The 26392-nt window shown below is 61.3% G+C and overlaps 1 protein-coding gene across 3 annotated transcripts in view; it reads left to right on the top strand.

The window, feature by feature from the left end:
- KDM4B (lysine demethylase 4B) overlaps positions 1 to 26392 on the top strand; it is a 133650-nt gene that overhangs the window by 37440 nt on the left and 69818 nt on the right. For all 3 annotated transcript variants that reach the window (XM_047708855.1, XM_047708836.1, XM_047708844.1), the window contains exons 4-7: positions 8774 to 8939; positions 14189 to 14364; positions 14888 to 15002; positions 19599 to 19792. In XM_047708855.1, coding sequence (XP_047564811.1) covers positions 8774 to 8939; positions 14189 to 14364; positions 14888 to 15002; positions 19599 to 19792 — 651 coding nt within the window. The remainder of the gene's footprint in view (positions 1 to 8773; positions 8940 to 14188; positions 14365 to 14887; positions 15003 to 19598; positions 19793 to 26392) is intronic.

Raw genomic sequence — 26392 nt, 5'->3', positions numbered from 1 at the left:
ACCAGGGGTTGCGGGCCTGTTTATGCTCCATCCTGTTTCCGATTTTCTAGAAAGTGCTTCCGTCTGAGCGAGCATGGGCAGCTGGGCTCATCTCCCCGAGGTGGACCCCTCAGCAGCAGTCTCCGGGTTGGGGCGATGTGACGACCGTTCCTTCTTTCTCTGAGTGATGGGTTTTTCCCACGGCACCTGCAGCAGAGTGAAGCGTGTCCCCGGAGGGGCCCACAGCCCACTCCCAGGGACCTGGGACTGCATTCCCTCGCACTGTAAAAAGGTCTTGGCAACTGGGATTACATGAAGGCCCCCAAGATGGGAGATGTTACTGGATCATCTAGGGCTCAGATGTCGACATAAGGGTCGGTACGACAGGGAGGCGGAGGGTGGGAGGCCGAGAGATGGGCGGACCCTGCTCTGTGGGCGGTGAGGATGCGGGGGCTGGGGTGGGTGCGGGCCAGGGACGCGGGGCCTCTGGCAGCGGGAGAAGGTGGGGAAGCTCAGAAAGAACGCAGCTCACATGCGATCCGGGGCAGACTCTGGCCTCCAGAGGACAAGTTACTAAAGTTCGGAGGTTTGAAGCCATTAGTTTGTCATGGTTTGTCATTGCCGACCACAGCACTGAGTGCACGGGGCGATGGGTGATTCTTCCTTTGGGCTTTTTGGACTTTGTGTAACTCTCACATCAGCATGAGGCTAGTACTCGGCCTGTTGCCCGCGGCTCCCCATCTGTTCGGTGCCACGAGAACCTGGTCCAGCGATGTTGCCTTCCTCGCGGCTCTAGACCTTGCCTTTCTTACTTGGCCCTGGCTGCCTGTGTTCCTGCCTCTGGGAGACACTCTGCCTGCTCTGTCCCCTTCTGTCTCTGTGACCATCTCAGGCCGGCCAAGTCAGTGGGAGCACGCCCGAGCAAATCTGGTGTCCTCCCCGGGCTGTGCCCAGTCCTTCCGCCCACGGCCTGCTCTCGTGGGCTGTCCTCCTGGGCCCTGCTCCCACCGGCTCATTTCTCTGCTGCTCAGAGGGTTGGCACCCAAAGCTCCCCCAGCTGGGGCTCCACGGGCCAGAGAGCGGAAGCAGAGGCTCCACGAAGAGGAAGCTCCATGAAGCAGAGGCTTCGTGACACTGGGGTCAGCAGGTGGTGTCCCCCCCACCCTGCCGTGCGGTCTGCGTGAGTCAGGGATTGTGCCCGTGCCTTGTGGAGAACCTGGGGTGTGCCAGGTGCTCCTGGTGGAGGAGGACACAGAGGGCGTCGTACTCTGTCTCTCCCACTGTGCCCCGACCCCATGCAGAGCTGCTCGTGGGTCACGGCCCACGTGGGGGGCCTTGTGTCACCTCTGCAGTAGGTTCTAGGTCGATCCCTGGTGAAGGAGTGGAGGCCCCTCCTGGGACCCGTTCCTGCTCTGGGGCCCCTCTGCTGTCGTCCCCTGTCAGGAGTCGTGCTTTGCTGGCAGAAGCCATACCGAGGTGGACCAGGGAGCCCGTGGCCAGGCTGGGAGCTTTGGGTTTCATCTGATGGCCAGACCACCTGGCACGGGGACTGGAGGGGCAGGCGGAGGTGAGGGCCTGGGATAGAGAGCTAGGGGAGAGATGCCCCCTTGGAGCAGGGGATGGGCCTCGCCGAGAAGGACTGGGGTCCCCAGGGAACTTTCAGACCTCATGTCGTGGGGCCCCTAATACTTTTCAGGATAAGTGGATTTAAATATCTCTCAAGGTTATCCTTCCCTCATGGTTAACCTTCCTCGTAAGCTTACGTTTGCTCCGAGGACGTGCTTTCCAGCACACTGAATGTCAAAACTTCAAAGCTGCGGGTTCCACCCATTCAGTTTCTGGAAAATGTCTGCTGCTGGGCCCCATCATCCCTTGGGGTCAGTCTCTGAGCCCATCTGTCAGAGAACCAGGCTGATTCTGGGGCAGGGCAGCCCTCTCATCCCCGACTCTGGTTCCCATAGGGACGGACAGAGCGTGTGCCGGTTGAGGGTCTGTCCCCTGGCAGGGGAGGGCCCATCCCTCAGGCATTTCTCACCCGCCCCGGGGGCGGCTGTTGCGGCTTGGCGCACCCCCTGTCAGGATCTGCGGGGCTTCTGCCCCATGGTTGAAGTCCAGATACAGGGAGAGCCTTCTGCTCCCGAGGGGGTGGCAGCCGTGGGGTTGGGGGTGGGAAGGACGGCCACCCAGCCAGGCAGTGCGGTGCCCGTGGTGGTGGAGGACTTCTCAGGGTGGCCAGGGTGGCCCGTCCCCAGCTCATGAGTCTCTGCCTTTGAAGACGATCCTGGGTCAGGTGCCAGCGTGTGTGGTCTGGTAGCACAGGACGGCTTCCCCGGGCCTAGGTGACCCTGACCAGAGAATGACCCAGACAGCAGCAGGTAGCCCCGGTCAGTCCGGCCCAGAGTCTCTGCTCTTGGGACACATCCCTGGGCTGACGATGCTTGTTCCTCTTCTGGGGTGGGGAGGGGTGACCCAAGACTGCCCAGGACAGCTGGGACGCACTGCAGTCGAATTGGTTCCAGGTGGGGCTGCAGGTGGCCAGGGGGGCATCAGGTCAAGAAACAAACGACCTTAAAAAAATGAAGAGCTTTACTGAGATGAAGTCACGTGCCTGCAGTTCAGCCATTTGGAGGGTGTCCGTCGGTGGTTGCTGTGCGCACGGATCCCTGCTCTTAGCCTCGGAGTGAGGAGCAGAGATGGGGAGGCTTCCTAATCCTGCCCGAGGTTTTGGGGTCTGGCTCAGGCAAGTCGTCGCCAGGGAACCCACCGAGAGGCCGCCCTTCCTGTTAAGGGTACGCCCGGTGCACACCCAGCTGCCTCTGGCTTCAGGATGCCACCCCGTTTCTGCACAGGTGGTGGGGCCTGGCTTGGGTGTGGGCGAGCAGTGAGGGTGGAGGCGGGAGCCCCCAGCCGGGCCCAGGCCTGTGGCTCCTGCCTGCCAAGCGTGTGGCTGGAAGTCGAGCGACACTCGGATTGAATGGGCTGGGGAGATGCGGGCTCCAAGGGTCCCTGTCGTGTGAGGGGGCCTAGGCTGGTACAGCTGAGGGAGTCTCACGGGCCTGGGGGTGGGGAGGTCACAGGCATGGAAATCGTGAAGAGCTTTCCAGAAGCACGCTCGCCTGCTGGCTCGTGAGCTTCCTTGGCTGCTGTAACCAATGGCCGTGAACCTGGTGACTTTATCCACTTCCGGGAGGCGGTGAGTGTGAGTGAGTCCTATAGGCTAAAGTCAAGGCATGGGCGGGGCTGCTTCTTCCAGAGATGTTGGGGCAGAACTGATTTTCTGATTTTTTTCAGCTTCAGAGGACTGCCTGCTCTCTCTGGCTTGGGGCCCCTTCCTCGGGTCAGTCCAGCCTCTGCTCCCCCATCACGTCTCTCCTCTCTCCCTCTTTTGATGGTCCAGGCTCATCCCCCTCTCAGGGTCCTTAAGTCACCTCATCTGCAAAGTCCCACCACAGTCTTATCCAAAACAGCCTCCCCCACCCACTGTGCCCTCCGTCTCCCCCTTCCCTGCACTTGGCTCCTCCTTCCTCGTCCTTGGCGAGTTTTGTTGCTTCTGTCATCGAAATGCATCCAATCCCCTCTTCACCACCGTTGTCCCTAGCTTTGCCCCTGTCTGCCAGCTTCCGTGCCAGTCTTGAGTAGCCAGGCCGGACGGCAGAGCCTGCAGGGCCCAGGGCAAGGGGCAGCCCCAGTGCTCCTCATTCTAAAACGGGAGAAATTCAGGAGGGCGACAGCCAAGTGTTAAACTCAGGCTGGGACTGGCACTGAGGTCTTGCGCCTGCAGGGCCGGCCCTGCCTGTAGTCTCTTGCCCACAGCCACAGGGGGCTTTCTGAGGATGTAAATGGGATCTGTGCCCTTGCTCTGGACCACCAATAGCTTCCCAGTCAGCCCACCGCAGCACACGCTCCCCCACGCGGCCTGCTTGGTCGGCTGGCCCCCACTGCACCCTGCGGTCCTCTCCTCCCTTCCCGGCCACCGCCAAAGCACTTCCCTCTGCCTGGAATTTCATCTCGCTCCAGACCTCTGTGTGACCTGTGCCCCCTTCGCTTTCGATGTTAAATTTGGGCCAAGCACACCCCTCCTGCCCAGCGCGCTGGGGTCTAGGGGAGCAGCCAGGATCGAGGTGTCACGTGACTTCACACTGCCTTATCTGTCTTTGACGTTCTCGCTCGCCGTTCTGGGATGCTGTTGGTCCCAGCTTGGCCGCTTCTGGCCCCAGAGCTTAAGACCTCTTGTTCCCTGGTCGGTCGTGGTGTGGGCTCAGCCCAGGAGGATCCCCAGCTCCTCAGGGGCCCTGTGCCGGGTGTGCGAGGGCCAGTGCAGAGAGGGGAGACACGCTGGCTTCGCGCCTTCTGGGCCGCTGAGCATGGAGGAGTTTCCTGTGATTGAGTCAGCGTGGGATGGAAACAGATCCAGAGATGTTTGGAAGTAAAACCCCCTCCTTGCTCCCCTCTGAACTGTGCATCCTTTCACCCCAGAGGACGGTCTTTCTCTTCCCAGCATGGGAGACTGAGAGAAAGGGGTCCCCAGTGGAGGATGCGCCTGGCCGCAGCCCAGGGGGCCAGCGGGGTGGGGACGCAAGGCCTGGCGGGCGGCTGCCAGGGAGGGCCTGGCGGGCAGCGGCGTTCGCGTCTGCCGTGCTCCCTTTAGTTGTACTTACACACGTGCGGGTTTTTTATTTTATTTTATTTTTAAAAAAAGATTTTATTTATTTGAGAGCGACAGCATGAGTGGGGAGGAGAGGGAGAAGCAGGCTTCCTGCTGAGTAGAGAGCCCAATGCGGGGCTCGATCCCAGGACCCTGGGATCACAACTTGAGCCGAAGGCAGAGGCTTCACCGACTGAGCCCCCCAGGCGCACTCACATGTGTGTATTTTAACCAAGCATCTCCAAGTGCATTACAGGCGTCGCAGCCGCACCTCGAAGTAACACAGCGATGTCTGAAACACAAACCACCGCCTCCTACTGTCACCCGGCGGCCCGCCCTTGTCCAGACCGCCCCCCCCCCCAATCCCTGCATGTCTCCGTGGGGCGTGCTGCTTCCCCACGCATGGGGCGCTCACGTTTCTAGGGGAGGGTAGTGGAGGGGAACCCGCTCTTGTTTCTCCAAGGGCAGAACGTTCCTCCTCTTCCTTTCCTGCCGCCCTCCACCCACCTCCCCCTCTTTCTGCAGCAGGCTTACGGCGCTCTAATTCACAGGTAGAGTTCGCCTACTTGACGCGTACAATTCCGTGGTCTCTAGTGTGTTCCCAGCGTCGCGTGACCACCCACACGGTCAGTTTCAGAACATTTCCATCACCCCACAAAGAAACCCCAGACCTCAGCCTTCTGTGTCTGCTTCCCTCCCTGAGCGCATGGCTCAGCATCTGTCCCCCAGGGCAGTGTGTCAGCGCCTTACTCCTGTTCGTGGCCGTGTGGCTTACCTATGGTGGGGACACGCCGTGGGCATCCATTCATCCGTCAGTGGACACTTGGGTTGTTTCTGCCTTTTGGCCGTCGTGGCTAGTGCTGCTGGGAACACGGCTGCACATGTTTTTGTGTGGACGCACATTTTTATTTCTCTTGGGCCCTTTTCGATGCATAGGATTGCTTGGTCATCTGGGAATTCTCGGTGTGACTTTCTGGGGACCATCAGGCTGTTTTCCTCAGTGGCCGCCCCATCTCCCCTGCTGCCCCCAGCTGTGTGTCAGGGTTCTGATTTCTCCCCATCCTCCCCAGCACTAGTTGTATGTTTTTTTTTTGTATTTTGTTTTGTTTTTGTTATTTTGATTACGGCCATCCCGGTGGGGGCAAAGCATCTGCCCTCGCGGTCTGGGTTTGCGTGGCCTTGAAGGCTAATCCTGTAGATGGTCATTCTGCGCACCGGTTAGCCGCGCACGTATTTCCATCAGAGACATTAACCCGGCCGTTCATCTTTTTCTCATCCCGTTGGGAATGCGCCTGCTCTTCAGCGTGTCACCGACCTGTGGAGAGCTCAGTGGTCTTTCCGGAGTGGCCTCCACGGTCCGTCAGGGCGCCGCTCACTTGGTCCTCTGCCCCCACCGTGTTTCCAGTGCACCGGGAGGTTGGCCCGGGGCTGCTGTTTGTCGAGATTCCTTTTTCATTTCTTAAGTACGTACACGTGTGATTTTTATTTGCCTGCCTTCAAAAACGTGTGACGGGTATGGAGTGTGAGGATTGTAAAGCCATTTTAATTTTCTTCTTTATATTTACCTACTCAAAACCTTCATTTCCAAAGGCACAAATAAGGCAGAGGAAAAAATCACACATAATCCGCCACTGAGCTGCGTCTGGGCGATGCCGGGGTCCGAGTGAAGCATGTCTCGCTACTGCGCATGTGCAGAAGCCCCACCTGCTGTCTTCTCATCTGCTCTCTCCACCTCCGAGACGGGAAACTCATCTCTGCGTCGTGACTTGCGATGCGCGAGGGAGCTCGTGTGGGCAGGACCCCGGGCCTGCCCCGGCGCCGCCTGGGAGGAGCTGGTCCTGGGGACATGTGGGTGTACCACACAGCACCCTCTGCCCCCCACGCCACCCCACCGTGCCAGGTGGCCGACGGGCCCAGGGGCAGCCCCCACTGGAGGTGACACTGCTTGTCCCCAGGCCCTCAGAGGAGCCTGTGCGCCCCCTCCCCTGTAGGCCACACGTGAGCTAGCCTGGGAGAAGCAGCCAGATGGCCAGGACTGGCCGGAGCAGATCTGGAAGCTCTTGGGCTGGGGACTCGGACTGTACCACCTGCCTGTGTGTGGCCTGGACACGTGATTTCCCCGGTGGCCTCTGTGAGCTGTGTGAAACGAGCTGCTTGTGTGGAGGGGATGAGTTGCCCATATCAGTCATGTACAACAGGGCTGGGAACTGTTCCGTGCTCATATGTCCGCTGCCTGCCAGCCTGGGCACCATCTGCGGCAGGCTGAGGGCTCAGGACCAGGGGCAGCGACCAGGGCGACCATATCCAGCCAGAGGCGGGGTTGCTCACCCGCACAGGTTGGGTGGTTGGTGGGGTCCCCCGGGAGCTGGCTGCGCTGTGTGGTGGCGGGGTGTGGGGGTGGCGGGCGTGGGCGGCCCGTGTGGGCTACGGGCCGAGGAAGGCCGATGAGCGGTAGCTGCAGTTTGGCCTTGAGTTCGAGCTGGTGTCCCATGTGTCACCTGAGGTCCCTGCCTGGGGAGGTCTTGCCACCACCCCTCCCTTCTGTGGCTCCCTGCACAGCTGACAGCCCAGCTTAGGCCATGCTGATACTCCCAAGAGTGTCAGAGTCAAGGGCATTTCCCAGGCCATGAACTCCTCCGGGACAGACACGCTGTGTGCTGCTGCCAGCTGCGGAGGCTGTAGGCGAGCCCCACAGGGTGGCATCTGGGCCGGAGGGGAGAGGCCTGGTGGTTTGGGGGCTTGGGTGGGGATGCAGGTGCCGGGCCCTGGCTGCAGGCAAGGGGCTGGGTTGGGATGGCGTGGTGGTCAGTCTCAGGGCTGTCAGGGTTCCCGTGGGGCCGTCTCCTTGCTGGGCAGCCTGGCTGTGGCCTGGGTCCTGTGATGCCCGCTGCTCTGGAGGGATGCAGGTGACAACCCCTTTCCCTTTACAACGCTGTTTCCATGGGGGTTTCCTGTGATTCCACCCAGAACTGTTGTCACACATTGCCACGTACACTCTTGCTTGGTGGCTGCCCCTCAGGGAGAAGCCTGGGGACTTGCTCTGTACACAAGGCAGAGGCCCGTGGTGGGGTCCCAGCCCAAGACAGCGGTGGCCCCCTGTGTCAGGACTCTCAAGAGCCCTTAGTGGCAGGCAGTCTATCATTGGAACAGGGCCTTAGTGCTGTCCTCCGGATTCCAGCGCTGTCACTGCAGGGGGGTGATGGGGTGTTGAGGGCAGGGCCCAGAAGGGGTGCCTGGGGCCCCCAGAACCTACCCAGCAGATACCACCGGTCCTAGCTGCACTTTCTGGGCTCATGCTGCCCTCTAGTGCCTGCGAGGGGGAGTGCCTCAGGGAGGCTGCAGCCGCATCTTGGTGACACTGGAGCCCCCTTCCAGGGCCAGTGGACTTCCTGCCCTTTGCCCCGCTTACTGGGGTGGGGTGGGGGAGTGTCACAGGAAATTGGGTTTGGCTAATTGTCTTCGGGGCTCTCGGGTCTGTCTGCCCTTGGGTTCTGACCTTTTCCAGGGGACCCTTCCCCAGAGTCAGTCCCCAAGCTCTCCCTGCTTGGGATGGGTCCCTGACTGCCTCGCTGGGTCCCCTTAACTCCTGGAACAGGAGGGGGCCGCCATAGTGTGTGTGCCCTCCTCCCCAAGAGGAGCTTGTCCCCAGCCTCTCTGCGGGCTCCTGTAGTGAATCTCGGGGCCAACATCTCAGCCCAGCTCTCGGCTCCTATGCAGAAACTTCCAGGCGCGGTTGCAGCTGAGGGTGACAGTTCGGCGCCCAGCCTCATTCCCCTCTGAGGGCCTGTCACAGGGGCGGCTGTCGGCTCGGGCATCTGGCCCCCAGGTGCACGCGCTGATTTGAAGCTGCCGCCGGCACACCTGGACGAAAAGGCCCCGACCAGGAAAGCTTGTCTTTCTCGGGGCCCCGGCTTGAAATCAGCGCTCCGGCTTCCAGGGTTGCGTTGGCTCGGAGAGCTAGGGCGCCTCTGTTTTCAATTAGCTGCAGCCCTCTCGGTTTTCTGTGCCAGCGCGGAGAGATGGAGTCGGCTCCCAGGCTCCTCGCGGCGCGGCCCCTGCCTTTGTCTTCCCGAGGCCGCTGGTATTTTTAGCAGGACCGGATGGGTGGCGGCACTGGTGCACTCACACTCTCTTGTCTTCTCCTCGCAGGTGTGACAGCTTCTCCGCGGCAGTCATGGGGTCTGAGGATCATGGGGCCCAGAACCCGAGCTGTAAAATCATGACGTTTCGTCCAACCATGGAGGAATTTAAGGACTTCAACAAATACGTGGCCTACATCGAGTCCCAGGGAGCCCACCGGGCAGGCCTGGCCAAGGTGGGTGACGCCCCAGGCCCAGCGCCACCTTCCACTGGCTCGGCTCCGCCTGGAACCCTGCGTCCCCAGGCCTGGCATGGCCGTGCCAGTGGTCACCAAGCTGTTCTCATCTCGTTGTCAATGGACATTATGGAGTTCCTCCCATGCGCCAGGCTCTCTCGTAGGCCTGGCACGCATACATGAACCCCGCAGCCCCTGTCCCCGTGGGGGGCCGATGGCCGGGGCCAGCCCCTGGGGGAAATGGACCCCTAGGGCCTCGTGGCGGTGCCACACAGCGCAGCTCACCCCATGGCGGGTGGCAACAGGAGGGTGTCGGGAGTCGGGGAAGGCTTCCAGGGAGACCGGTCCCTGTGAACCGCGTCTCTTCCCATGGCATGTCGCTTGTGCGCCTGTCTGTGCCTGAGCATGGTGTGCGAGCACACAGACAAGCGTAGCCCGTGTTGCTTTTTACTGTGAACGCTTCACAGGAAGCTGTGAGTGTGGCACTGCTTGCCCGATCATTTGGAGCATTTGTAACCTGCTTGTCTTGTGGTGTGGCGGCTGCCTGTGTGCCCAGCTCTTCCTCTGAGGGGCCTCGCTCTCTGTTCTTAAGAGAAGAGCGAGGGGTCAAGGAATTTTTCCACAAAGAGCCTCGTGGGCGGGGCCGTCTCTGTGCCCCCACTCAGCCCCGACACTGAGGAGACCTGGGAGCCGGTAGGCGGGGCTGTGTGCCACTCAGTCTGCACTTACTTACGTGCACCGGAATGTGAATTTCACGGGGCTTTCTCTGGTCCCCAAACATTCTTGTTTTGTTGTTTTTTTTTCTCTATTTGAAATGGAAAGAAGCAACACTCCACATTCTTGGCTCACGGGGCCATACAAAAGCAGCCCGGCTAGGGATGGGGAGGAGTGTGTCCCCCACTTCCTGCCCCTACCTGTTTTGGGTGTTTTTTTAATGGGTATCAAGCCCTCGTTGTTATGGTTATGTTTCTAATCTCAGCCCAGGGAGACCCACCCCGCGCACCAGCATGGAGACGGCGTTCCGTGGTCCTGACAGTTGGGGACCAGAGCCCCTACTGCTGTGTTAGTTTTGCTCCTCCCTTTAGACTCTGTCAGCTGGAAACCCTGTGTCCTGGGTTCTGGCGGGTTTGGGTTTTCTGCCCGGCTGGCCAACGGGCCATTGTCAGGGGACAGTTTCCCACCTGCTTTACCCTGTCGAGGGCCCCTGGTGTGGCGTGTGTTTGTGGAGGGGGCCTCCTGTGCCTTGCCTCCTGCTGTTGGCCTGCTTCTAGTTTCCCGGGTTGCAGGAGCCCTTCTTTTTCTGGTTCAAGTCCCTCGTGGGAGGTGTTGCGAGTCGCTGTCCCACATGGCTCTGTCCGGGGCACTGTGAGACCTCCGTGGCTCTCATCCCAGCTCATCTCTTCTGTCTCACTGTCTGCGGCTCCTCTCTCCCGGCTGGCCCACTGGCTCTGGCCGTTTCTCGAGTTTTCCATTCACGGTGCTGTGGTGGCTGCGGGCTCCATGTCCCCTGCAACCCAGTCTCCCAGAACTATCCAGAATGCGCCTCTGCCTGCCTTTGCCCCTTCCCGCTTCATCTGTGCTGCTCCTTTGAGCCCCAGGGTTCCTGTTTTAAGTTCTAATCCGAGTGGAGTCATTTTTGACTAATTTATTTGGATCGAAGAAAGTGGACTGGATGTCTCCTGAGGCAAGAGTTTCCTGGCTCTGTTTTCCTTTTACCTTTTGTTTCGTGTGCTCCTTTTTAGCTTATTCCGTGGGATTTTGTCTGTGGCTTTCTCTGGTAGTCGCCCAAGTGTGCGGGGAGGGAAGGGGCGGTGTGGGGCGGGCACGGGGTTCTGTCGCACCTAGCCACAGGCTGAAGGACATTGGCAATTGCAGAGCCGTGCCGAACACACACACACACACACACACACACACACACACACACACACACACGCGCGCGCGCGCGCGTCTCTTCTCTCACATGGCCAGGACTGTGTGTCTGCACCCTCGAGTCCCCCGGCAGCCTCCCTGCCACTCCGAGGGGACAGGTGGGGCTTGGCAGGCACATGCCCAGGGCCTTGGGTAACCCCCGTTCTTTTGGATGGGGGCCCTAGGCTTTCAGGGGTGCTGGCCTCTTTGGAGAAGGGATGTGGTGTCCTGCTGGCCTGAGCCAGCTCTGCAGGTGCTGACATCCCCTCGCCCTGGTCTCAGTGGTCTTGACCGCCCTTCTTTGTGCGTTCATCTGGGTAGCACCAGGGGTTTTCAGTTTCATCACAGCTGTGTTCCCCAGCCCCCTGCAAAAGCTCCGTGGGGCCCGGTGGAATTGGGTTTGGGGGCTATTCAGCTGGTATAGGGAGAGACAGGGTCCGGAGTCAGAAGAGGCTCCGAGGGTATTGGGAGCCCCACTCTGGGGCTCTTGGGGTGCCCCTGTCTTGTTCCTTGGCTGCTCTGTGCATGTCCCTGCTCCCTGGGCCGGCAGCTTGGGAAGCCCTGGGGTTGGGGGAGTGAGGGAGGGGCGTGGTGCTGGGTTCTGTGGGCGGGGCCAAGGTGCTTGGGTGCAGTCCTAAGGACTGTCCCCTCAGGCAGGCTTCTCCAGCAACCAATCCTACCACCTGCAAAATGGCTTTGGGAGCAGGAGGTATGGGGGCAGGGCCAGCCCCTCACTTCATTCCCTCTTATAGGGTCCCCCACACCTTCTAACCCCGCTGCTCAGATGCCCTGAGCCCCCGGCCTGGTGCTGCCTCCTTCACCTGGGGAGCGTGGCCTGTGCGAGCCTCTCAGCCTTGGCCGAGGCATGCCCTCCAGGAGCTGGACCGGCGCACCCCGAGGGGAGGCAGGGTGCCTCACGTGTCTGCCGGCAACAGCCATCAGAGGGGGTTCGCCTGAGAGCCTCCCTGCAGACCCGGCTCTTGTGGAGATCCGAGGGCATCAGGCGACAGCACAGTGCTTTCCCCAAGGGCTTGGGGTCCTAGAACTGCTGGACGTGGCTGTCTGTCACGGGCCTTTTCTAGAACCTGCCTGGGGGTGTCCACGCGAGTGCAGTTTGTGCACCCGAAGCACCCCTCTTGGGTTCTCAGCTGTCTACACAGCAGCGCCCGTGAGCGACAGGGGAGACGGGCTGGGGAGCCCGAGGATCCCAGGAGGGGCCGACAGTTTGGGGATGACGTGTTTGCTTCATTTTGCAACCTTGGTTTCTGGCCAGCTTTTGCCTAATGGAACTGGGGGGGCAAACACGCATGGCGGGGAGCCGGAGGAAACACCATGGGCTTCTCTGTGAAGAGGGGGCGCCACCCATGTGTCTCAGGAGCCACCCAGACTCCTAGCCCTTTGGCCCAGAACCCGTTCCTCCGGGAGAGCATCTCCCACGCCAGAGCCACCAGCCCTCTGTTCGTGTTTGCTGCGTTTCCGGTGGCGGGTGTGTGAGCTGGCCACCTGACTCGTGAGAGTTCTCCCTCAAAATCTGAGAAAATTGTTGGGGCGCCTGGGTGGCTCAGTGGGTTAAGCCTCAGCCTTCGGCTCAGGTCATGATCTCAGGGTCCTGGGATCGAGCCCCGCATCGGGCGCTCTGCTCAGCAGGGAGCCTGCTTCCCCCTCTCTCTCTGCCTGCCTCTGCCTGCTTGTGATCTCTGTCAAATAAATAAAATCTTTAAAAAGAAAATCTAAGAAAGTCGTCGCTTGGAGGCTGACCCCAGCACCCGTTGTTACGCGGCCTCCTGCCGCACAGGGACCCCGTGTGGCTTATTGCAGCGGGGCCGCGGCGCAGGGAGAGGGCGCGGCCCCAGACAGCCTTGACGGACCGGCCGTGTCCCCGTTTACCTTAAATCAGGGTTCCCAGCCTCGGCTCTGCTGACATTGAGGCGGGTCACTCCTTTGGGGGCATCCTGGGCGCCATGGGGAGCAGCCCCCTGTCGTGACAGTCACAGATGTCCCCAGATGTGGCCCAGTGTCCTCTGGTGGCAGGGTCAGCCTGGGTGGGAGCCTCTGACTTCTGCTTCCTGCCTTTACTTACTTGTGCTCCAGGAGTAAATCCCCGAGTGCTGACAGAGGAGGCGGCACCCTCCGTTGTTAACTGGCAACCGGGGAATGAGTGTTTTCATGATGTCTATCAGGGACTCCTTGGGGACGGCAAATGAACTTCAGCTGTTCTGAAAGCTGCCGGCCGCCGTGGCCATTGACGTGGTGTTCTTGCCTCGCTGGCCTTGAGCTGCTAGAGGCCTTGGCCTCCTGAGTTCTTGGCTGCCGCACAGAAAACAGGTCGGTCTAGTTCCTTTTCCCAAAGCTGCTGGGTGACCCACTGGACATCTTGGAAGGAGAGTTGTTGTTTGCAGACACCTTCCCAGGGCTGGGAGAGACCAGCCCTTGGCCCCAGGGGCCTTGGCAGAAGCCAGCTGGGTACCCAGGAGGCCCCCACCTGGCCCTGAGGCCTCGCCCAGCAGAGGAGGGGAAGCAGGAGGGCAAAGAGGCGAGTCGGGTGAGCTCAGTGCATACCCGGTGACCCCACTCTGGGCAGCCCTTCCCGGAAGCCCTTCCTGCAGGCCTCTGGGGGCTCTCCTGGGGTGGGGAGTGGTCGCCTGCGGGCCCTGCCACCACTGTGAAATAGCTGTGCTGTTCCTCGGAGGGACTTTCTTGGGTCTTGTCTCCTAGGGTTCGTGGCGTTATCACTCTGGTGTCTCACTAGCTCTTCTCTGGCGTTTGCACTTAGGACTTGTCCCCTCTCCTTTGTCCTTTATGGTGTCTCCTCATCTGCTCCATCCCATGATGGAAGGCCCTCACCGATCTTTGTTGTCCAGTGTCCCTCTGGCAGCCAGAGCTGTGTTTGCCCCTTGGAGGTGTCCCGGGTGGGGGGCGGTCTGAGCCCGGCTTGCAGTGCTGACTTCCACAGCCGGCGGTGTGGCCGCAGAGCGCCTGACTGGGTGAGAGCGTGGGAGCCCTGGGTCCCCCCACCTGCTTGCTCGCTTTGTGATCGCACATTTATGCATGGGGGCCTGCCCCTGGGGTCTGCAGGGTCCACTCCCAGCTCCTGGAGCCCAGGCTGAGCTGTAGAGTGCCCAGCGGGCAGCGTCGTGAGGCCAGCACAGCTGTGCTCCGGCAGGCAGTGCCCGTGGCCCCGCACAGGTCAGCTGGGAGTCTGAGGAAGGGTGGAGATAGTTCCTGGTGCCTCTGAGGTATGGGGCCCGGATGCGTGCCTGGGGAGCCGCCGTCGGTCTCCTGGGGGAAGGCAGTGTGGCCTTCCATCTGCAGATGCCACTGACTCCCCTCTCACCTTGCAGATCATCCCCCCAAAGGAGTGGAAGCCCAGGCAGACGTACGATGACATCGATGATGTGGTCATCCCAGCACCCATCCAGCAGGTGGTCACGGGCCAGTCAGGCCTCTTCACACAGTACAACATCCAGAAAAAGGCCATGACCGTCGGGGAGTACCGCCGCCTGGCCAACAGCGAGAAGTATGTGGCTGGGCTGGGGGGCGGGGAGGGGCGGGTGTCCAGGGGGGCCCCGAGGACCCCGTCTCTGAGGTGGAACCACACCTTGAGGGCCTCTAGGCACCCTGAAGTGGGGCCCTTGGCGGCTCCAGACTCTGGGGGTACAGAGAGAGTGGGACACAGTGGGGACTGCCGTCCTGGCCCCCGAGACCGGGCCTGGCTTCTGGTCTGGTATTTGCAGAGCAGAGGGTGGAGGGCAACCCTCAGAGCCCGCGTCCCTCACCTGCTCCAGTGGTCCCCGGGGTGTGTTCCCACTTGGGTGCCCCAGGCCCTGGTGGCCGAAGAGATGCGACAAGTGGGTATTGCTCCGGGGCGGGGCAGGGGCCTACCACCCATCCGTACCCCCTCAGCCCCGGATAAATGCTCTCCCAGGGCCACATCCGCGTTCTTGTGGCTGGGCTCCAAGGTGGGGGTAGAGAGCACGTCTCCAGCTGGGCCCCGGAGGGTGGGCCCCGCGGCCATGGTCGCTGTGTTGTTCGTCCTCCAGGTACTGTACCCCGCGGCACCAGGACTTCGATGACCTGGAGCGCAAGTACTGGAAGAACCTGACCTTCGTGTCCCCCATCTACGGGGCAGACATCAGCGGCTCTCTGTATGACGACGTGAGTGCCCAGGGCTCCCGCCACACGCTGGGGGACCGAGGGATGCCGTTCCCTGGGAGGCGGTGGAGGGAGATGCGTGGGAATAGGACTTAATCTTGCGGCCCAGTGCTGTGGCCAGCTTCACTGGGTATTCTGTCTGGGCCCTGGTGACAACCACGCGCTGAGTCTCAAGGTGAAGAAAGAAAGAATCCGGGTGTGTTTCTGATTTGCAGAATCTGTCCTGCGAGACTGTCGTCCCCCCCACCCTGATCTGAGCTCAGGCAGCCTGTAGCTGACCTCCCAGGGGCATCCTAATTCTCAGTTAGTCTGGTACTTTCTTCTCTAGTTGCTATCACTCTGTCTCTGGGGGCCTCCAGGGCCCTGAGTTCTAGCCCTTGGGCTGGGCTGCGAGGGCCCTGGGGGTACCTGGGGCAACGGAGGGGGCCTCATGCTGGCCTGGGCCTGTCCCGGGGCGCAGACCAGACCCTGGTGGGGATGTGATGTGGAGGCCCTGCAGAGGTGCCGCTGTTCGGCAGGACGGGGGTTTGAGTGGGACCCCCACTTTTTTAAGGGACCGTTTATTAATACTTACGGGGCATCTGATAATCCTGGGATGGCTCTACCAAGACCCACTGATTTCTAAGCTCTTAAGCCTGCCTCTCTCCTGCGTGTGTTCTGCCCTGAGGCTCTCCCTGGTGGGGGGGTCCCCAGCTGCCCTCCCTGCCGCCCTGTTCCGAGTCCTCACTCCGAAGTTATCTGTTGCTGGATCGCTCTATCCATTCATCCATGCTCCTCGTGAGAGTAGCTGGGGGCGCCTCCTGCATTCTGGGCTTGGGGGGTGCTGGCGTGGGTGGGAACGAGGCCCCCTCAGAAGGATCAGGACCCTCCTGAATGCATTAGGACAAGCCGTGAAAAGTGTTTCCTGAAAGGTGTTGGAAGGACATGACTATCGCGTGGGTCCCAGCGGTTCGCCCCGCTTGGGGAGCCTGTCTGACCTGTGGCCCACTGGCCTTCCAACTAGGGGGTCCCAGTTCGTGGTGGGGGCAGGTTTATTCCTCTGAGCTGGGCACCAAGGGCAGGCATGTCAGGCTCAGGGAGCTCACCCTTAAGAACCCAAGGGAGACCCCTCGCCCTGGGAGGTCAGGGACTAAGCTGACTCGTGGCCGTGGTTTCCCCTTCCTTGGACCTTGGTTTCCCCATCCACAAGAAGGGATACAGATGGTATGTGGCTGTCCCCCAGCAAGGGTGTCCTGGACCAGGAGGTTTGGTTTCTCCCTGGGACCCTGAGCTCAACCACTTGGCCTTGACCCCGCAGCATTGGCAAGCTTGTGAGGTCACGTGGCATCCTGCCACATGCACGCCTTGGGTGTGGCGAGGACAGCAGGACGGGGGCCCAGAGGCCTTATCAGCACAGACACATCTAACGCGAGGGGGTGCAGCCCAGTCTCTCATGCTGCCCCCGCATACCTCAGCTGGCTTGTAGCTCACCCCAGGGCCTTGAACTTTCCAGGACTGTGAGCGGTTGCCCTGTGTGTGGTTACAGATGTGTTCGCACCATGAGCCGGCTTACCCTCGGGCCTTCCTCAAGGTGCAGAAATTCCCGTGACAGGCTGAGTGGGGGACAGTGGGACTGCGACCCTGGGCTTTCTGGGGCCCGTCTGGGTCCATCCACCCGGGCTGTGGCTGCTGGTCCTGCCTGCCACCTCCAGACGTCAGCGCTGCCACTGCTCCCTGATCCTCTGCTGGTTTCGAGGGCTTCCCGGCCCTACAAGAGGGGCCCAGCTGCCCAAGCCCCCTTTCCCATGTCAGGCTGCCAAGGACCAGAGGAACCGGTCGCAGCAGCCCCAGATCAGGCCTCGCCTCCGGCTGCATTCCAGCGGGGCTCAGGGCACCTCCCTGAAGGGCTCTGGCAGGAGGCCAGCAGTGGGGGGGTCCCTGGGTGCTGTGCCCCCTGCTCTGTGAGAGCATGAGGAAAACAGTTTTCCCGAGGGCTCTGTGGAAGCCCCGTTTTTGATGTTTGTGACCTTCCATCCTCCTCCTTGCCTCGGGGAGACCTCAGGGCTCAGTGCCTGGGAGCCTTGTCCCCATCCCCATCCCGCTGTTGGTATACAGTCCCGGTCGTTGGTGCTCCTCACGCAGCCACAGCTGGGATGAAGTTCTGGTGCTCGAGTGCCGGCACTGGGCAGCCCCGTGAGGGCCTGCGGTTCGACTTCCCGGACTCTGAATCGTGACTTCTAGGAAGGGATTCCGATCCCAACAGCTGCTGGGTTAGAAGAGCTGAAGTTTCTGTGTTGCGTTAGGACGAGTGGGGAAGTCACATGCTTGTTTGTCTGAAGGGCTGTTCTTGTCCATGGAGTTCAACAAAGTTAGTGCTCGTGGGGATTGGTTGCTCCTTTGTCCGTTGTCTGACCTACTTTGTGTTTTTTATTTTTTTTAATTTTATTTTTTTTTTTAAAGATTTTATTTATTTATTTGACAGACAGAGATCACAAGTAGGCAGAGAGGCAGGCAGAGAGAGAGGAAGGGAAGCAGGCTCCCTGCTGAGCAGAGAGCCCGACACGGGGCTCGATCCCAGGACCCTGGGATCATGACCTGAGCCGAAGGCAGAGGCTTTAACCCACTGAGCCACCCAGGCGCCCCTACTTTGTGTTTTTTAAAGGAAGCACAATTGAGATGTAATTCACACACCACCCAGTTCCCCCACGTAGAGCTTACAGTTCAGTACTTTCTACTGTATTTCACTGAGTTGTACGGCCATCACCACAATCAATTCCAGAACATTCCATGAGCCCCCAAAGAAGCCCTTTCTCATCAGCAGTCCCTCCCTGTCCCCCCCTCCCAATACCCACGAGCCCCTTTCCCGTCTGTGGAGGAGTGTGTTCTGGGCATGTCACACATGTGGACTCACACCCCGTGTGGCCTTCTGTGTCTGGGTCCCTCCCTGAGTGCCGTGGGCTCAGGGTCCGTCCTCAGGGCAGCACACAGGGGTGCCTCACTCCTGTCTGTGGCCCAGTGACCTGCTCGTGTGTGGTGGACACGTGTGCTGTCCATTTGCTTGGATCGTTTCCACTCTCTGGCCGTGGCAAGTCACATGGCTGTGAACGTGCAGACGCAAGTCTCTGTGCGGACGGATGTTTTCATTGCTCTCGGGCACGTCCCTAGGCCATCAGCTGTGTCCTCACGTGCTAAGTCCACGTTTACCTTCCAAGGAACGGCCTGCGTCCTCCCCCGGAGCGCACCCTGTTTCCTGTCCCCAGCAGCAGAGCACCTCTGAGGGCTCAGTTTCCTCCACGTCCTCCCCGACGCTTGTCACGGTCTTGCTCTTTGCCCCTGCGTGTCCTTGTGGGTGTGACGTGCTGTCCACCCTGGGGTTTTGACCTGAGCCTGCCTGTGAGCTAACGACGTCGAGCCTCTTTGCACCTGCTGGTAAACCGCGTACTCTTGCTTTGAGGAGAAACGTCCACGTGGCTCTTCGCCTTCTTTTTAATCAGGTTATTTGTGTTTCTACTGTAGTTAGGAGACTTTCAGAGAGGACACAAGTCTCTGACCTGATGGGTGACTCACGCATATTTTCTCCCCTTCTGTGGGGTTTCTTTTTCACTTTTTTTTTTTTTTTTTTTTTAAGATCTTACTTACTTGACAGAGACAGAGATCACAAGTAGGCAGAGAGGCAGGCAGAGAGAGAGGAGGAGGCAGGTTCCCCCTGAGCAGAGAGCCCGGTGCGGGGCTCGATCCCAGGACCCTGAGATCATGACCTGAGCTGAAGGCAGAGGCTTTAACGCACTGAGCCACCCAGGCGCCCCTCTTTTTCACTTTATTGATGGTGTTTTTTTTTAAAGCATAGAAGTTTTTAATTGGGAGAAACCGGATTTCTCTTTTTGTTTTCCTCGAGTGCTTCTGAGTCTGTGTTTGGGTTCCCGGCTTCTGCCTGGGGCTCACCTTGCCAGGACCAGCCACTTGTTCCAGGACCTGTAACGGGGAGGGTCCAAGCGGGATGTGGGGCAGGGTGGGCTTGGGATGCAGAGAATGCGGACGCTCGCTCAGCGTCTCCTCAGGCTTGGGGGGCTCTCCAGGGACTGGAAACAGATTGACGTGGATTTTATGAGCTCTCATGGCAAGATGGGACCTGTCTGGGCATTAGGAATAGATGAGTCCGGCGGGCAGGGGTTCTGGCCTGGTTTGCCTGGTTCCGAAAGCCATCCCTGTCTCCTCTGGCAGAAGGTGCCGGAGGGGCTGTCTGTCTGGCCCCTTTGCTGAGCTCGCTCCATTCCACGGTCATCTTTCTCCTTCCATGTCATTGGCTTTGAGGCACATTAATTACTCACAGCCAAACCTCAGCCTTCCCAGCGTGGCCTTCACTGCCTATGATGAATGCCTAGCTCGGTGTGGCATCCGGAGGAAGCCCTGCATGGCCCAGGCCGAGGGGTTGGTGTCTCAGGGTGGGAGGAGTCCCCAGTGGGGTTCAGACCCTGGGGCAGGTGGGGCTGCGACGTGGGCCGGGTTGGGGCTGGCCGCGACCTCTCAGGCCCTCTGCGCAGTCTGCCTTGTAGGCTTCCTGTGCTCCTGCCGGGCCCTCGGGGATGGCCCGCCACCAACCGTGTGCTCGCCGCCCTGCAGGACGTGGCCCAGTGGAACATCGGGAGCCTGCGGACCATCCTGGACATGGTGGAGCGTGAGTGTGGCACCATCATCGAGGGCGTCAACACCCCCTACCTGTACTTCGGCATGTGGAAGACCACCTTCGCCTGGCACACGGAGGACATGGACCTGTACAGTATCAACTACCTGCACTTCGGGGAGCCCAAGTCCTGGTGAGTGGCTGGCTGGCAGCTGGGCCGCGGTGAGGGGGCTGCCCGTGCGCTCCGGGGGCTGCACGGGTGAGGGGGCACCTTCTGGGGGCCTCTGGGGACAGGCTTGGGCCTGTGGCTGGGCAGGCCCAAGTCGAGGGGCTCCAGCAGCTTGTGACCCATTGGCCCAGCCCTGTTGGCTTCAGGGGCGGCCTTGGTGGGGGATCAGGGGGCACACGTCCCCAGAAGTGAGCTTCCTCCCCGGAGCTCATGGATTGCTCTGTGGGGGCGGCGTCCGCAGCATGTCTGTGGTGCTGGGGGCGCTCCCTGGGGCCGTGGGCCTGTGGAGCCGTTGGCTGTGAGCCCTGAGCCTCCCCCCACCACCTCCCCCTCCCCCACCCTCCTGGCCTCTAGCTTGGGGGTGGGGTGGGGGGGCGTTAGTAGCCTCCTGCTGGCAGGGCTAGAGTGGGCGCACGGCCTGAAGGAAGGCCACCCTGTGAGCGATGGGCCCTGCAGGCCAGGTGGAACATCTGGCGCCATCTGTGTTCTGGATTCTGGGAGCCGAGCACCCGCTTCTCATCCACCTTCCACTGGCGGGATTGCTGTGTGCCGCCTTCTGTGTGGGGCCGCCTCTGTTCCCTGCGGTTCCCAACAGAGATGTCTCGGCTGGTACTTTACATCTCCTTGCCTTTTCCCAGCGGTCTTAGAAGGTTCTGTTACAGTGATCATCACCGCCCAGAGGGAGTGGGAGGGGGAGCTGGAGCCCCAGGAGCAGCCTGTGGCCTCCGGAGCTCAGCCGAGTGCCTCCGCGTGTGGAGGGGGCGGGGGCGGGGGTGGAGAGCCCCAGCTTAGTCGGGGACCCAGGCTGGCCCATCACGCAGCAGAGCCTGTCACCACAGGTGTGGGGAAAGGCCATCTCCAGCTCCTTGGAAGTCACTGGGACCTCCTAGAGCCCTTCGCTAAGGGAGGGTGGGAGCAGGCCCTCTGAGCAGAGGGCTCAGAAGCCAGAAGGAGGCCCCATGCCTCCCTGTCCTGGCGTTGGCTATGGGACCACCCTTGGCTCCCCTCTGAGGTGGCCGCAGTGGGATCCTGGCCGTGCTGTCCTGCAGGGGGCTCCTGGTCTGACAGGGAGGGCTGCGGAAGCGTTGGGGGTGAACGTGGCAGAGGCTGCCTAATGAGTGACCACACACCTGGAGGCTTACCACAACTCACGCATGGTCCCTGACGTTGCTGGAGGTCAGGAGTCTGACTCAGGTCGCACCGGGCTAAATGCAGGCCTGAGCAGGGCCGGTTCCTTCCAGAGGCTTCAGGGGAGACCTGGCTCCTGCCTCTTGCTGGCCTGGGTCTCCCCCCTCCCACCCCCCCCACACCTATCCTCACCTCCAGCAGCGCAGGGTCTGCCCATCTCTGGGACGCCCACCCTCTGCCTCCCACTCATGGGGTCCTCTTGAGGACGCCGGGCCCAGGGTCACCCCCACCTTGGGGGCCTTGACTTCATCCCCCCCGCAGAGTCCCTTTACTGCGTGAGGTGACAGTGTTAACAAACTCTGGTGGTGAAGCTGAAGGCATCTTTGGGGCCGCCGTCCTGCAGGCCATGGGCCCTCTGACCTTGGTGTTGCACTGTATCGTTAACCTTGTGTGTGTGCTGGGATCCTGGTAGCATTCCGAGCGCTTCTCGCTGTCAGTTCACTTGTCTCTGTGGCTTTGCTGCAGCTCTGGGTCATCGTGGCCTCTGGCTGGGGGGTACTTACCTTGTAGGAGGCATTTGGAGAGAGATCGATGGGGTTGGTGATGCCTGTTGCAGGAAGGCCCGAGTCTCACACCCCGTGTGGTCCTGAGCGCGTGAGTGGAGGTGCGTTCTGGTAGGCAGTGTCACCCCAGGGCTGCCCAGCAGGGCCCAACAACAGCTCGGTTACCCTGTCCCCTCCCCTCGTCTTGATGGCCAGGTCAGGCTGCAAGACCGTGAGGCCCTAGTCCAGGCCTGTGGGGAGGGGCTGTGCTCCGGCCCGACCCCGCAGCGGTGAGCAGGGCCTGGTGGTGCAGCTGGTGGCGTGAGATGCTTGTGCCCCTCCCCAGGGGGCTCTGCTTGCCGGCTCCCAGCGCTTCGTGTCCTCCCCGTGGGCCGGGGCAGGCTGAGTACCGCCAGAGAGCCTTCTGGTCCACAGGCTGGGGTGTGTGCAGTGTGTGTGTGTGTGTGTGTGTGTGTGTGTGTGCATGTGAGTGTGAGAGTATGTGCGAATGTGTGAGCATGCATATGTGTGCATGAGAGTGTATGTGTGCGTATCCCTGTATGTTTGTGCACATGTGCTTGTGTGTGAAGGTGCGTGAGCTCACGTGTGTATGAGCATGTGTGGCCGTGTATATGTGTAAGTGTGCAGTTGTGTGTGCTGTCTGAGTGTGTGTGTGCTGAGGTCCCAGCTCACTGGTCTGGATGGTTCCTAGTGCTGCTCCCGCCACCTCACCCCCCTGGGGCGGGGCTGGAGGGCAGGAGGTGTCTGTCTTCTCTCAGCACGGGTTCCGATCCCAGCCCCATGCGGCTCCCCCGGGCACCACTAGATGGCGCCCCCACCCTTCAGCACTGGCTGCTGCTGCCTGCGCCCGTGGAAATTTCCCAGGTTCTTCGGTCCTTTCTGTGTACTCCTGGACCCCAGCAGTGATGGCCCCAGAGGCTCCCTGGGAGCGGCAGCAGGAGGAGAGTGAAGACTGCCCCGGTGGGTAGTGGGAACACTCAGCTCCCCACTGCGGACGCCCTCGTTTTGGCCTGGGTCTGCCGGCCAGAGGGATCGGAAAGGGAGAAAACCCACCTTTTCCTTAGAACACAGAACAGAACACACGAAAGGAGCCGCAGCTGAATGCTGGCACCTGCCAGCCGATGGCAGGTTCAGCTTTAGCCGTGGCCCTGCCTGAGGATGCGGTGGCCTCAGGCGGCTTGGGGTGAAGTGTGAGCTTGTGATGGGCAGCGACGGTCACAGAGAGGGTGACTTGGGAAGTGGCCTGGAGAGTCCAGGGAGGCGAGGGAGAGGGCACTAGGAACATGAAGGGTAGCAGCCCCTGGCTGATGGGGCGGCTAACAGGCAGGACTGACTGACTCCGCGCTCGCCTCCAACCTCTGGCGGCTTGGGGTTGAGGCTGCAGCCCCAGCACCCCTGTCCCCTCCTGTCTACCCACACCCCGCTTCTGCCCCTTCACTCCCACTCACTCCTGAGGGCCCTGGGGCAGCGCAAGGCTGGCATCGGGCACGGCAGTGGTTCATCTGAGGGAAAGAATGTTCTGGAAGGCAGCTTGACCTTGGTCTTGGTTTCTGGTCCTGAAGAGGGAGGGGATCACACACGGGGTGCCTCGTGCTGACAGAGTGTGGCCGGTGGGAAGAGGCTCTTCCATGCAGCCTTCTTGCCCCCCACCCCAGCGGCTCAGCTCAGACACCCTCTCCCCAGGACCCGGGTGGGGCCCCAGATGTTGGCAGGGCACCCCACGCTTGTACTAGCTATGTGTGACCTTGGCGTATCTCCTTGTCAGATAGTGGACCCTAGGAGGGCAGGGCCTTCAGTCTCCCCCTGCCCCATCTTGGTCATTAGTCCCCAACAGGGGCCTGGCGCAGAGAGGGGGCTCCGTGCCTATCTGGGTCCTAGAGGGCCAGTGCCATGTCTGTGGGAACCGGTCCTTGGGGCTGAGACCCCTCTGGGTGCCCCCGCTACCAGAGCCTGGGGGTGGGTGCGGCCCCTCTGGTCCCTGGGCTGGTGGTTCAGGGGGCCACTGGGTGGCGCCCGGGCTCCTGGCCCTTGTCTGGGGCCATGGTGCCTGCGCACCCCCCCCCCCCCCCGCCCCCTGCAGATTGTGCTCACACGCCCGCCCGTCTCTCTGATTGCTCGTTCCTCTGTCGTCTGCAGCGGCTTAATTGCAACCATTTCCGAGTATTTCGGTAGCGTCGTTTTTTTTTTTAAGTGTCGACGTCCTCAGGTTTACAGCGGTTTATGGAGCCTTCCTGGGTCTGTTGCTACTTTGGGAGCATGATTTGTGTGTCACAGCGGCGTGAACAGCCGGGCGTCGATGAAAGTGTGGAATTGCTTCAGAAGGCCGGCATTGGGTGGTGCTCTCAGGCAGCAAAGGCTAAGAATATCTGAAGCATTTGAGTGCTTCAAAATCCCTTTTGAGATGGGGATTTAAAATAGACCTGCTGCTTGCAACTCAGCCACTCCCTGGCCTCCCTGGGGCCAGTGAGGCCGGGAGGGCAGTCCTCGGAGGCTGGTGGGGAGGGCTGTGTGATTCCACCCGGGTTCAAACAGCTGGGCCTTCTGGGAAGTGCTGGGGGCGGTGGACCACCTGCCATCCCAGGCCCTCCCAGGCCCTCCCAGAGCCCCTGGTGCCTGCTGAGCTGGAGGCGATGTCCCACGGCACGTCCCAGGACCGCTCCGCCAGACGGCCGCCGCAGTCCTTCCCCGCACGCTGTAGCCACAGTGGGTCCCAGGCCTTGTGAGCGTGCCATGGGGGGGGCTGTAAGATGATGGGAACGGCACCCCCACCTGCCATGGCGTCTTGCTCAGATCCAGACCGAACACAGTGTTCCTGACAGCGTCCCCTCTTGTTCGCTCCGTGGCTTCCTTGTGCCCAGCAGGGGCGGGGGCAGGGGGTGGGATGGGGGAGGGAGAGTGGGGGGACGCCAGGCCTCCCAGGGGCCTCCTGAGGGCCCCTGGGGTGGTGGCGGGGACTGCCAGTGTTCCCCGCAGGGCGTTAGTCTGGGCCCTGACCCTGGCCTTCAGGCCCGTGACTCAGCAGCATCCACTGGTCTCAAGGCTTCCCCAGCCTTCCCTGCCCACCTGCTTCTGTTGGCCTGGGATACGTCTCTCAGGTCCTCCTGGCGCCCCACGGCAGGGAGCCCGTCCTCAGACCAGCACGTGTGCCCGCATGCACGCCTGCCTGCCCCACGTGTGCAGTGCATGTGTGCTCACTCGTGCAGGCGTCCCGCTTGGGGGCTGGGGGGAGCCTTGGGGAGGGAGCTGCTCCCACAAAGGGCATGGAGCCTCCCTGCCCGCTGGCTCGTGCAGTGTCCTGGGCACCAGGAAAGGATCCTTGCAAGCAGAGTCCAGGGATAGGGTGGCGGCGAGGGCGACGGTGCTGGAGCTTCACTTCTCTGCCCTTTAAGAAGCCCGAGTGAGCCCGGGCACCGGCGCGCGCTGAGAATTTTTCTTTCTGATGTGGCTGCACCTAGAGTTTCTTGCTGGATTTTTCCCTCAGGGGAGTTTCACGGAAGAGGGACAGGGAGGCCTTTCTTCTGTTGCCGGGAAGCTTGACTCCCAGCGGGCACAGCCGTCTCTGCACATGCTGCTCTGGGGGCCCGTGTGCGCGCGTGTATGTGAGTGTGCACGTGTGTGTGCGCACGTGTGCATGTGTGCACGAGTGTGGGCACACGTGTGCGTTTGAGGACGCGTACTCCCTGCTGTGGGGCACTAGGAGGAAGGGTGCTGCGGTTACAGACACTGGTCGGCTCCCATGTTCCCTGCTCTCAGGCTGCAGCGTGGGAGAGAGGCTGCACACACTGGGCCCAGGATTGCGGGTCTCTTGCCCGGGGGGCAGAGCAAGGCTCTTCTGGGGAGGGGGGCTGCTGGTGGCTCCCTTGCCCCTTGGCTGTGTGTCTGCCTTCCTGCAGGCCCTACTGGGGCTGCGTCAGCCCACCTCCCAGCTGTGGCTTCTTCCCAGAGGATAGGCACCTGCTTCTCTCCCTGCCTGCCTCCCTCCCTGCCTCCCTGTCTCCCTCCCTGCCTTCCTCTCTGCCTCCCTCCCTTCCTCCCTGCCTCCCTCCTTCCCTCCCTCCCTCCCCGCCTGCCTTCCCGCTTGCTTCCCTGCCTTGCTTCCCTGCCTCTCGGCCTGTCTCCCAGCCTTCTCCTTGGTGTCCAAAGCACGCTCCCCAGGCCTGACTGCAGGGGGCGCTGCTGGACCACCTTGAGGGCCTCTGCTTAGTGCCCAGAGAGCTTGGGACTGAGAAGTCCTGGGGTGGACGGAGCCTGGTGAAGGCCCCAGCACCTGAAGGAGGCTGTCCCTGGAGAAGGCTTAGGGACTTCACGGCTTCTGAGCCTGGCTCAGTGGGGACCAGGGGTCCCCATTCTTTGACTCGGGCAGAGCCCATCATTTGGCAACCAGGGTAACTCCTCCCTGCGACTGGAGAGGCCCTGTGGTGTCAGGGAGGGCTCGGCTGGGGGCGGATATGGATGGAGACTGGTGGGAGCCTGACAGCTTCACAGATTGGTTTTAATAACTCAGCTTCCCTGTCACCCGCGTAAGATGCAGGAGGGAAATCGACACTCTCCCTCCTACCCCCGCCCCGGGCCAAAGCTCTATTTGGGCATCTGGGGACAGAGCCCTATGATGGCTCAGTGTGACCGCTGCGCCTGGGGGGGCTGGGTGGGAAAGACCCACCGGGCTGCTGGAAAGGAAGCTGTGTGTCCGCGCCTTGTTAGCAGGCTGGGGAACCCGGCCGGGCCATGCTCGCCTCAACCCCGGGTCCTGCGCGGAGGCGGCGGAAACAGCAACTGGAGTGTTTCTGAGCAGGAAGCTCCCTGAGAGCAGACGCTCACTGAGGCAGGAGGTGTCAGAACCCCACGATTAAAAAGGGACAGAGAAGGTGGCCAG

The sequence above is a fragment of the Lutra lutra genome, chromosome 1 (assembly GCF_902655055.1).
Source record: "Lutra lutra chromosome 1, mLutLut1.2, whole genome shotgun sequence".
Lineage (NCBI taxonomy): Eukaryota > Metazoa > Chordata > Mammalia > Carnivora > Mustelidae > Lutra > Lutra lutra.
Note: the sequence above shows the minus strand (reverse complement) of the source record. Positions and strands in the feature narration are given on the sequence as shown.